The 13,023-nt window shown below is 35.9% G+C and overlaps 1 protein-coding gene across 17 annotated transcripts in view; it reads right to left on the minus strand.

The window, feature by feature from the left end:
• Positions 1–13,023, minus strand: part of ATG5 (autophagy related 5) — a 234,153-nt gene that overhangs the window by 124,072 nt on the left and 97,058 nt on the right. For 14 of the 17 annotated variants that reach the window (XR_014833090.1, XR_014833114.1, XR_014833525.1 and 11 more), the window contains one exon: positions 12,078–12,195. The exons of 1 other annotated variant lie outside the window; for it this stretch is intronic. Coding sequence is in view for 11 of the 16 variants with exons in the window: in XM_085004864.1 (XP_084860990.1) it covers positions 12,078–12,195 (118 nt within the window). In the remaining 5 variants the exon portion in view is untranslated. Of the gene's footprint in view, positions 1–5,263; positions 7,053–12,077; positions 12,196–13,023 lie in introns of those variants that run through there. 2 more of the 17 variants (XM_021090485.2, XM_085005079.1) reach the window with 2 other exon arrangements.

Raw genomic sequence — 13,023 nt, forward strand, 5'->3', positions numbered from 1 at the left:
AAATGTTCCCTTATATAAATCTTATAACAATATGGATATAGAATTTTTCCTCAAACAAAATCTTATGGAGAAACACAATACATAACACAAGTGAAGGTAGCTTTGGCTCATGTGGGAGTGAGCCTGTCTCCCAAAGCCTGCTGCGTGCTGGCTTATGACCATGGTAGTTTCTGATATAACTCCCTGGGTAGGTCTGTAAGCCACTGGTCTAAAACAGAGGATTGGTAACATGTCTTCCAGTTCTAGGATACAAGTCTCTCATGTCTAAAACGCAAAATAGTTCTTTCGAGTTTAACCAGCAAAATACACTAAGTTTTGAATTCTTAGGGAAATCACTTAACCATCTGAGTCTCAGTTCCTTCCTCCTCCTACAGTGTGGGTAAATAATTGCAAAGAGGATCAAAGGGGATATCTACATAAAGCACAGGGCTTGGACATAGCAGGTATTTAATAAAGTGAATGGTATATCAAAAGATACATGCAAATCATGGATTCATATATGTCATGAAAGGGCTATGAGAATCTGACCTCATGTTAATATATACTCTGCATCACTCAGCACCATTAATATGCAGTGCGGCACAGGGATTTTATGAATGTGTTAAGAAAAAAAAAGATGACAACAACAAAATCCTCAAAACTCAATCATTATGCAAACAACGAAATGAATGACATTAAAAAAAAATTCAGTGTAAGTAGTGTAAACCCTCTGGATTAATCTAGTAGTGCTCTCAACCTGTGTATTCAGTAGAGCATATCCTGGATAAGTCAAATAAGCCCTACTGTACTACGGTTATGTGGCTTAATAGATTTAGACATAGGTGTTTTTTTGTTTTTAAGATGAAAAATTCAGTGGGGCGGGAAGAAAACCCCATCCCAAATCATTGTACTCCATTTTAAAATATATTATTATTTGAGAACTTAAGCGAATGCGCTGAATCTGCCTTTTAGAAATTTCTGTTAGCAATGGCTCATAGCCATCCCCATCCCAATCTGCATTTCAGCCATTACTTTTCAGCCAATTATCAACTAGGAATATGACCTAAATGTCTCTGAGAACGGGTTACTTGAGAGTCTAGAGAGATGCATGAGTTTCATTCTTACTGTTAATATGTGTAACTAAATACCTGAAACCTCTTTGAATTTAAAGGAAACTAAAGAAATGGATGATACATCTTTAAGGGAAAGTGCTTTTAATTAGAAAATTTCAGATTAATAACTTGCTTTTTAGTTCACACTTGTGAATATGGAATAATAGAAATCTAAGGCCGAAGGTTGTAACTACTGTAGTTAGCTTTGTGACATCACATTTATATTTTATAATTCAATAGAGAATGCCTTGATTTGCTATCTTGTATTGTGGGATGCTAAAGGTAAAACTTCTGAAAAATACTTGATGGTTTTGAAAAACAAAGGGATGAGCTTTTTTATTGCCACTATTCTGAAGAATTTTGTTCTGTCTGACAAATTCTTTAACCTCTGATATGTTCATTAGTAAAACACCAACTAATTGAATCCATTGACATGAAAAACCACAGGCTGAAATCTGAAGTGCATACATCATGCTGAAGGATTTTGACTCAGCCTCAGCAGTAATAGTGAGGTCAGGTCAAAGAGGGTTAAACCAAGCCAGGATATAGCCAAAGGAATACATCAAACGCTGATTTTAAAAGGGCAATTAATCTTAGACAGAAATGCTTCCTGGGGAACGAGATCTCAATCTTAAGAGCACACTACATGATGTAGCAGTAAAAATGAACATATACAAGCTTACAGAGCTTTTATCCTATGATCACAAACAGAAGGAGAGTGCTGTTTATCAGAGAAATACAAACCCATTAAAAAATACTTACATTAACTTCTTCCGGATCTATACTCACTTAGTAATATAGGTTTTAATGAACATATAAGAGCACAATTTATATATACCACATATCTTTTTCCATGTGTAAATTTTGTACTTATAGTTTTATTATTTCTGTAGAAAACATTTCCAGAACCTTGACTCTTAACATTTTATATAAAAATTTCAAAACATGTCTATGTTAATTCTTTCATTGACTTTTGCTTATAACTTTTATATTTTAAATGAGGTAATAAATCAAAAATTAAACTTAAATTAGCTATAATTATAAAAAGAACATTGTATTAAGTGATTAAGACCATTTAAATAAAGTGACTAAATGTCTCCTGAAAAGATAAAAAATGTACAAGACAGAAATTAATACTTGTTCAAGAAACCCCCCCAAAACAAAATAAAACTCTGAAAATATAGGCTCGAATGTTTTTATCTGCTTTCATAAAATGATCCAGTAATTCTAGCTGGGTGTAATAGGGCCCATTAATATTTGTCAAGTATGAATTACAGAAGTGCTCAGAACTAGTTGTTTTATTTAAAACATAGGCAATAATTACACTGTTTATATATGGGCAGACTGAGGTCTCACAGGATTAGTTTTAATGAAGAGATGAGTTGCTTTTAATTGCCTGCATGTGGTATTATTTTGCTAAAAGAATTTTGTTTTCTAGTGCTAAAGATGAAATATTAATTGTGCAAGTTATCTGTTCCTATCATTAAAAAAGTCAAGTTAATTCATTTAAATTCTTGAGTTTTAGGTAAAGGAAATCAGAGGCATCTCCTGACAAGCCCAGTAATCTCATCTTCACTAATGGAGAATAATAAAAATAATCAGTTTATTATTTAAAAGACATATGCCAATGGATAAAGTCATTAACAGATTCTGCATCACCAGGACTAGTCCATGTTACAAGTATGTTGGGAACAAAGCACAGAGAAGGAAGGAGAATGAAATAATCAAGGCAAAGAGTTTGATTCAGTTTAGAATCTGATGGCATAATGACAAATTTAAGAAAATACATTATAATTAAAAGTTAAAATAAGCCTCATTAATTGCTTTTGTCCAAACTTGAGTACAGCATAACTTTATGAGGACTACATTAGAAGAACTTCTAGTATCAATGCTTGTGAATGACAATTTTTTTTTTTTTTAAATAGAAAATATGCATCCAGTGGAGTTCCCATTGTGGCTCAGTGGTTAACGAATCCGACTAGGAACCATGAGGTTGCGGGTTTGATCCCTGACCTTGCTCAGTGGGTTAGGATCCAGTGTTGCTGTGAGCTATGGTGTGGGTTGCAGACACGGCTCAGATCCCGTGTTGCTGTGGCTCTGGCGTAGGCCGGTGGCTACAGCTCCAATTGGACCCCTAGCCTGGGAACCTCCATATGCCGCGGGAGCGGCTCAAGAAATGGCAAAAAAAAAAAAAAAAAGACAACAACAACAAAATGTGTGTGTGTGTGTGTGTGTGTATAAAATATGCATCCAGGGAGAGCCCACAATGAGGAGCAGAGCAGGGTTAGGATAAGCCTACAGTTCAGTGACCCAGTCCCATGTGTCAGGCTCAGCAGGGATCTCGGCAAAGTTACAAATGGGTCTTCCAGGGTTACTTGTGAACAGCTGAAACTTCAAGTAAATGTGTGATTTGTTGCTTATATGTCTTCAATGAAAAACTTTCACTGGCAGCAACACCTCTGGACCTTGTGCCTCAAGATTTTTCTTTTTAATATATTTTAACAAGTATATGATAATCCAGCTGGCTGCAGCGACTATGGAGATGCCTTAGTAGATTAAGCTTACTTATTTCTTGCCAGAACCATGCTTTTGGCATTGCAAATCATTTCTAAAAAAGTAAAAAACCCAAGAGTATGGAACTCTTGCCATCATGTGAGGTATAAGCAGTTACAACATCAGCTTACAACCAGAGTGCACCCTCCATCTGTGTCTTCTGCGCAGAGGCTGAGCATCAATAAGTACTTGCCTTTGCAGAATGGGATTATCAACAAACAAGGAAAAAAAAAAAACAAACAAGTGCTAAATCCACTTGGTAAATTCCTTATGAGTATGGTTATTTGTGAAAAAATACTAATAGAACTGTAAGAAAACAAAAAAAAAGTTCACTGTAGAATCTTGAAAACCATGAGATTATAGAAGTTCTTGTTGTGGCTCAGCAGGTTAAAGAATCCGGCTAGTATCCATGAAGATGTGGGTTCGATCCCTGGCCTCGCTCAGTGGGTTAAGGATCTGGTGTTGTGCAGCTTGCAGCATAGGTCACAGATGCAGCTCGGATCCTGTGTTGCTGTGGCTGTGGCGAAGGCCAGCATCTGCAGCTCTGATTTGACCTCTAGTCTGGGAACTTCCATATGCCACAGGTGCGGTCCTAAAAAAAGAGAGAGAGAGATCATAATATCTCATTTAAACCTTTTGTTCATGTAAACCCTCCAACTATCCTATCAGGCGGGTGGCAGGTAACATTCTTATTTTATAGAGTAAGAACCATTAAAAAAAAAAAAAGCAACTACCAAATGATCTTCTAAATCAAGCAGTGTAAAGGCATAAAAGGACACCAGAATGAAAACAAATTTCAAACCAATGAAAAAGAATTCTTGAAACTGTAAAATGATTATTATTCTTACCTCTAAACAAATCCTCATTCTAATGAAGTTTGGGATTTGAAGGTTTTATGCTTCTGTGGCATGAATTAGCAAAGTGAAATGCCACCTCTTTAGGGGTTCAGTGTCATCAGGCTGACAAAAGTACCAATTTGAAGTTCAAACTTCAAATTGAGGGCTCTGCCTCAGACGAATAATGTAAGATTTAGATTTCTTAAGAATTTTTTTTCATTAGAGTTGATTTACCATGTGTGTCAATTTCTGCTGTATAGCAAAGTGACTCAGTCACACACACACACACACACACACACACACACATATACACACATTCTTTTTCCCATATTATCTTCCATCATGTTCTATCACAAGTGATTGAATATAGTTCCCAATGTTGTACAACAGGACCTCACTGCTTGTCCATTCTAAACGTCATAGTTTCCATCTATTAACCCCAAACTCCCAGTCCATGCCACTCTCTCCCCCTCCCCTTAGGCAGCTATAAGTCTGTCTCTATGTCTGTGAGTCTCTTTCTGTTTTGTAGACAGGTTCATTTGTACCACATTTTAGATTCCACATATAAGTGATACCATATTGTATTTGTCTTTCTGACTTATTTTACTTAGTATGAGAATCTCTGGTTGCATCCATGTTGCTGCAAAGGGCATTATTTCATTCTTTTTTTTTTTTTTTTACAGCTGAGTAGTATTCTACTGTGTATACAATAGCCAAGACATGGAAACAACCTAATTGTCCATTGACAAATGAATGGATTAAGAATGTTGTGGTACATACGGATTTCTTTTCTGTAATTGTTTTATGTCTTAAGAAATTATTACAACATCAAACAGTGGATTTACTTTATAAAACAATCTAATCATATGCTGTAGCGCTAAGGAGAAAAAACGTGAACACATTTTTTCTTACTTTTTGTAGAGACTATTCTATGGTTTCTCATAAAGCACGTCAAAAATAAAGCAATATAATTTTGAATTTAGGCTACCTTATTATGACTCTAGCCTCAGCTGTTAAAATTATTTTCAAATGTACTAACCAAGCAAATAAAAGACCAATCTTAGTCACTTAAATTCTTAGTGCTTTCGCCCGCATCTCTGATCTCACGGAAATATCTTCACATTTATGGGAGAAAAGTAGAAAAATAATGCTAGTCCTTCAGTAAATGGAGTAGGGCCATTTTAGATCAGCATTTCAGTTAAGACATTATCCCTCAGCTACCAGCCTCTGGGTAACTAGTTAAGGATTCTACTACGGTGGTGTATGGTATGTGTGACCTCGATCCTCTTTTGCAACTCACTTCTGTTCATCTTTTCAGACTTAGCTCAGTCTTTACCACCTATTCCAGAAGGGTTAAGACAATAATTCTTCTGAATATTCTTTGCATATCTTCCTTCCTACACATACCACAACTGTGCAGCTTTCTGTCCACTCTAACTGGACTGAAGTTTCTTAAAAGCAAGGACTATGCCTTATACATCTTAGTAACCCCAGCGCCAGAAGACAATATAATGTGAAAAAATTGACTGATGAATAATGGAAACTGTAAATAATCAAATGGAACCCCAAAGTTAAACAGTAGTTGGTAAGGGCCTTGAGGAATAAATAAACTCCCAGGGAGCAAGGCAGAAATGCATAAAGGAAAGTGGCCAGAGGACTGCACTTGCTGGGAAGAGAAATTCAGGCAACTCTAACTAATTTGCCATCGAATATAAACCTTTCCCCATTCATACACTTCATCTGAACAAGATCAAGTATAGATTCAGGATTACAATAGCCCAACTGTCACAGAGAACTGATCAACTGGACCTTTGAAATACACTTATAAAAGTGAGACTCGACATTGCTATTTTTAGAATTCTAGTTGGTTTTTATACATTAAAAAACCAGGAAATGAAATATGATTGGACAAAGCTTATATAATACTTTGTATTCTCCAAAGTAAAAGAATAAAAGCTATGGTTTTTAGTTTAATGGTTTTTTGTTTTTGTACACAGTTTCTAATGAACAAAGAGAAATATTTCACACCAGGTCTGGTACAGAAGCTTAGCTCTCTGAGTCATTTTAACTATAGCTGACATCACAGAAAAAATTTACCTGAGTTCACCTTTGGTTACTTCCTGTTACCTTGGCTAACTCCTCTAGCCACTTACAAAACAACAGCAAAAAAAAAAAAAAAAAAAAAAAAAAAAAAAGAAACACATAAAGCAGCTCATCATTAGTTACTCCTTGAGAACAATGACCTAAAGCACGTCTTCATCAATATAAGTACATTCTACCTTCATATGATGAAATAAGGCAAAATTCCTTCATGCATGAATCACTTGTTGTAGGGAGTAGTAGACAATGGTGCCACATAACTTTTATGAAGCACTTTCTCTTTTAATCATGTGATGACAGCCAGTTCTTATCCATACACACCCAATCTTAAAGTCTTTCGCTTTCAACTTAACTTGGGTGCAGGTGTTTCAAAATGCTTCATGACTGACAATACCACAGGTGTGCTGAACCAGAGAGTAAACAGTTCTTCACTGAAAGAGTGACTTGATGTTTTGAATACGCCCCATAGATCCTGAAATGACAGTTATTTTCCAATATGAAGTGAAAAAAGAAGAGGCAAATAAAAGTTTTTCCAAAGATAAGATATTGGTGTTAGAAATGCAGCCTCCGCCCGGTATGAAAGGTACCATCAAAAGTATCTCATAAGTATAGGAGTTAGTTATATCATTTCAAGGAAGTGTGTGTACGGTATGCATGTGCTTCTTGATCAATACAAGCACGTGACACTTTGGGTGGGAAGAAGCCTGTCACACAAAGATACCCACTTACAGCATCTGAAATCACCTAAGGGGCAGGTTTGTGGATTAAAGTTGTGAGTGGAAGTCACCTTGTATATTCTTTAGGAATGCATGGGCAGGTAGCGCAATTAAAAATTCAGGAGAGAAGAAAAAGCCTCACAAATCTGTGTGCCATTCCTGTGCAGAGCTACATTAAACTTGAATGTATTGCGATCTGGGTGTAGGAATGGCAAAAAAGCACAAAAGTTCCTTCTGCCAGAACATGTCAGCTCAAAGCACGTGACTACTTTTCAATTATACACCAGAATGTCACGGCCACCATTTTCATAAATTCAACAAGAAAAGCGGCCAGAATTATACAGGAACACTCAAATAACAACAGCTTAAGTTCACCTTCCTAAAGTCATGCCAGGGAATACTGTAAGAGTGTAGGTCTTGCATGTACGTGAGATTAGGTACTAAACACAAACCACAGGACAGAGTTAGAAGAAAGTAAACATTTCAGGATGTTATTTTAAACTAAACAAAAACAACAGGTTGAAAAGGTGAAAATGAAAATAAATGGTAGCATAAAGTGGAAAAACAAATGGATCAGGAGACAGAGACTTGAGTTCTAAAGCTACCTCTGCAATTAAGCAGCTAAGAGACCTTTAGCAAATCATCTAAAAACTAAGGGACTGACTAAAATAACCCTGAGGTCCAACAGGTATATGAATATTTAAGGATGTCAAATACAAAATTAACACCCAACCAGTTTCTTCCTGCTCTTCCTCCAGTAAGTTTTCCCCTCATCGTTCTGTGCTTTTGTTGACAATTGTGCTGCCAATTGGGAGATAGATTCTTCTAGCAGAACAGTTTTATTAAGGTTTAGAGTCTCATTGTGATGGTCTTACTCAAGAGTCAAGGATCTTATAAAGAGGTACATTTTGAATGACAATCTTTTGGAATGAAAAACATTAGATGTCAAAAAACATCTAAGAAATGTACAGTAAAAGAGTCATTTCAATATTAAACTTTAGCTTAAGTTTCAATTTACTCAATTGACAAAAGCATTTCTTTGATGTTCTTAATTTAAAAAATATTACAATGTACTCAAAAGGAGAGAAAGGTACAGTGCAGAGAAACAAAAACTGAAGGCCAGTGCTTGCAGCAGGGGAAGGTATGAGGCTTACTGGTCCCATCTCTGTCAGCAATAAAAATGATTAATCCCTTAATAATACTTCAAATGGAAAAACTAGCCTACATCCCCAAATCTTCAAGAACATAGCAAAACAGACATTAAATAGATTAAAAACCAACCAAACAAAAACCCCTTACAGCATGGAGAAAATGACCTGGAACAGTAAAACTATTCCTGAATCAATAAAAATTATTGGGAATATCCCAGTACAAATTTCTATAACTTGAGTTCAAAAATAAAAAGTTTACTTAATTATCTCTGTAAGGATAATGGAAATGGCAAATACTGACTGCCTCTGTAGAGGGAAAGTGAGTTAGGGTTTTGTGTGTAGGAGCTGAATAGAGACTTTCCACCAAGTTCCTTTATATACTCTTGGATTTTGGAACTATATAAATGTGTTGTCTATTGGGGAAAAATTAATTATTTAAGTAAAAATATATAAAAAACCTTGATAAACAGGACTTCATCAAAGTTAAATATTTTTTACTCTTCAAAAGAGATTGAAAAGTCCCAGACTAGAAGAAAATAATTACAAATCATGTCTGATAAAGGATTTGATCAAGAATATATAATTTCTCCCAAAACTCAGTAATAAGACAATCCATTAAAAAATAAGGATTTATTTACATAGACATCTCATCAAATATACCCATGAATAATAATAAGCACATGAAAATACTCAACACCATTAGCCATGAGAGAAATCCACCATTAGATACCACTCTATAACCACTAGGATGGCTCTAAGAAGACAAAACATACACACTGGGAAGGATATGAAGAAACTGGAATCCCCATACACTGCTGGTAGAACTGTAAAATGGTGTAGCCACTTAGAAAAGTTTAGTAGCCTCTTAAAAAATTAAACACAAACTTAGCATGTAACCTAGCCATTTCATTCCTAGGAATCTATCCAAGAAAAATGGAAATATATGCCCTGTATGTGATTGTTCATAGCTGTGTTATTCATAAAAGTGAAAAGGTGGAAATAACCCAAATATCCATCAATTGGTGAATAAACAAAATGTGATATAAACATACAATGGAATACTATTCAGCAACAAAAAGCAACAAACTACTAATTTACACTACAATATGAATGAAACCCAAAAACATTAAGTGAAAAAAAAAATCAGTTGCAATTTTGTATAATAATCCCTTTATGTGAAATATCCAAAAAAAAAAAAAAAAAAAAAAAGTAAATTACAGAGACAGAAAGTAGACCAGTAGGTGTCTACAATTGGCAGTAGGAGCCAACTAGTTACAAACAAGCACATGGGAACTTCTGAGGTGCTGGAAATATTCTAAAACTAGATTGTGGTGATGGCTGCACAATTTTCTAAATTTAATAAAAATAAAAACCACTGAATTATAAAAAAAATTATTTAACTCAACTCTTACTTGAAAATTAACAATAAAGATAGATTCAGATTCTAATCAACTTACTGTTAATCACACCATGATTCAAAGATCATAAATAATGTTTCAGATAACGACACAAAGAATTCAGTAACGGAAATAGTGAGTGAACATTTATCCTAGCATTATAGATACGAGAATGTGTAAGACAGCAACAAAAGCTCTGACTAGCATAGCTGAGCAGAGTGGTGACAAATGACACAGAGAGACCTTATAAATTTTGAGTAGTGGTCAATGATTTTTTTTTTCCGATCCCTTCTGGGTATTTTCTTCTCTTTTCTTTTCTTTGTCTTTTGTCTTTTTAGGGCCGCACCCATGGCATATGGAGGTTCCCAGGCTAGGGGTCTAATTGGAGCTACAGCTGCTGACCTATGCCACAGTCACAGCAACACCAGATCCAAGCCATGACTGCGACCTACACCACAGCTCGTGGCAACACCAGATCTTTAACTCACTGAGCAAGGCCAGGGATTGAACCCAAAACCACATGGTTCCTAGTGGATTCGTTAACAACTGCGCCGCCACAACGGGAACTCTCCTTTTGGGTATTTTAGATACCCTTTCCTCCCTTCCTATTGAGCTTCTGTGTATTTTCGAACTGCTAGATACACATAGGAATGCCAGGAAAGATAACTATATTTGATTAAGAAAAACAGTTGTATTCACTGGCTGAAAGATACACATTTCAAGCTCCATATTCTTTGTTCAGTCTTTACGGCTGGAATATTAACCTTCTTCCCAACCCTACTGTTTCTAATGCTACTTAATAGGCAAACCATTTCCATCGTTAACTACATGCTTCTTGAAATATGTGATATAGTAACAAGCCATGTAAATAATACTGCCGTTACCCCAACTTAGGGTATGTTAATATAAAACACAGCACTATCTATTGAAGTATTACCTTTATATTTATTAATGCCTTACCTCTTCCCATAAATGATGGCAAGTTTCAAGTTTTTTTCTATATAAGAAATACAAGTCTATTTATTATATTAACAAACAGTAACATACCACTGAAATTTCCCCTATAGCTTAATAACCAATAATAAGACAAGTCATTCAGTAATAGGGTGATGACCAAATTATAGTACACTGATATAAAGGACCGTGGTGTTCCTATTTAAAAAAAAATTTTTTTTAAATGACTAAAACTATGCTCATCTTATGTTAGGTGAAGAAAGCACCAGGACGTATAATTTTATATACACACACGCCTCTCAAAATATTCAAATGTGCACCTGCATGTGTGTGTCAAGAGTGGTCTCTACAGAATTTTCCCTCTAGTTTTCTGCATTTTTTTTTAGTGTTCCTTATGTTGCAATTAAGAAAAGAGAATTAAGCAATTTTAGCATTTGTTCTTTGCTTACAGAAAAATGATTTTAACCTAAGTTACAAAATGAGGACTACGAAACAGGACAAGTTCTTGACTGGACTTAAGAAATGTCAAAGCCTAGGAGAACAATTTGAGTAAAACATTAGAGAGTAGCCAAATATTCAAACAAAACATATATCAACTATTCAATATTTTAAACTGTAAAATATCAACCATAGGTAAGACTTTCTTCTTTTTTTTTAACTATCACTTATCCTTTTAGAATGAAGGAACACAATGCAAAATTAAAAACAATGTTTACAAGACTGAATTCACAAATGAAAGACTCAAGGCCCCAGAAATAAAGAGAATAATTTTAGAAGTGTATTTTAGTTTGCCAAAGAGAGTGAATTCCTTATTTTGTTAGTGTCAATAATTTATATTTTACATTTTTATTTTTTTTGCTTTTTAGGGCCGCACCCGGGGCATATGGAGGTTCTCAGGCTAGGGGATGAATCGGAGCTGCAGCTGCTGGCTTACACCACAGCCACAGCACTGCAGGAGCCGAGCCGCATCTGCGACTTACACAATAGCTCATGGCAACAACGGATCCTTAACCCAGTGAGCAAGATCAGGGATTGAACCCACAACCTTATGGTTATTAGTGGGATTCATTTCTGCTGTGCCATATCAGGAACTCCAATAATTTATAAAGTAATAAATTAAATATTAAGTGCTTCTGTTTCAAAAGATTTTTCCTTACAAGAAAATGAAAATATATTCCTGAAGTAACCAGTAAATGTTATTTATAAATACAGAATGCTTATATTACTTCAGCAACAAAGAGAAACAAAAGAATTATTTTAATGTTGCTGATTACATTACCTTCAGGAGCAACTGCAGAAGGACAGACTTCTTTAAGGAGATCTCCTAGTGTATGCAATTGTCCATCTGAAGCCACAGGACGAAAGAGCTTCTGAATGAAAGGCCGTTCAGTTGTTGTCTATTTGAAAAATGAAAAAAAAAAACCATTTCAAACATGTCTTTGTTGCTGTAAATTACAAATTAATAGATCAGAAATTTGAAGTGGCAACTGATGCCTCTGATACAGTGCAATTAGAAGGATGTAACATCACAAACGTGGTGTTATGGCCAGATATGCTTAACATAAACTCAAATAAATATAATCACAGGAAGCAGTAAGACAAATTCAGAACATGTGGCATTCTAAAGACAACTGGCCCAAACACTTCAAAAAAGTCAAAGGCAGGAGTTCCTGCTGTGGCTCAGTGGTTAACGAATCTGACTAGGAACCATGAGGTTGCAGGTTCAATCCTGGCCTCGCCCAGTAGGTTAAGAATGCAGAGTTGCCACGAGCTGTGGTGTAGGTCAAAGATGAGGCTCCGATCCCACATTGCTGTGGCGTAGGCTGTCAGCTACAGCCCCGATTAGACCCCCAGCCTGGGAACTTTCATATGCCACGGGGGCGGCCCTAGAAAAGACCAAAAAAAAAAAAAAAAAAAGTGGAAGGCATTAAAAAAAATAAAAATAATATCAGGAGTTCCATTTGTGGCTCAGTGATTAATGATCCTGATTAGGATCCATGACGATGGAGTTCGATCCCTGGTCTCATTCAGTGGGTTAAGGATCCAGCATTGCCATGAGCTGTGGTGTAGGTCGCAGATGCAGCTTGGATCTGGTGTGGCTGTGGCTGTGGCGTAGGCAGGCAATTGCAGCTCTGATTCGATCCGTAGCCTGGGAATTTCTGCATACTGTGGGTGTGGCCCTAAAAAGCAAGCAAACAAACAAAAAAACCCCAAAAAGATTAAAA

This window comes from Sus scrofa, chromosome 1, assembly GCF_054392235.1.
Source record: "Sus scrofa isolate SSC_HxYL_T2T_F1_AM1 chromosome 1, Sscrofa_HxYL_maternal_Yorkshire_Landrace_v2.0, whole genome shotgun sequence".
Lineage (NCBI taxonomy): Eukaryota > Metazoa > Chordata > Mammalia > Artiodactyla > Suidae > Sus > Sus scrofa.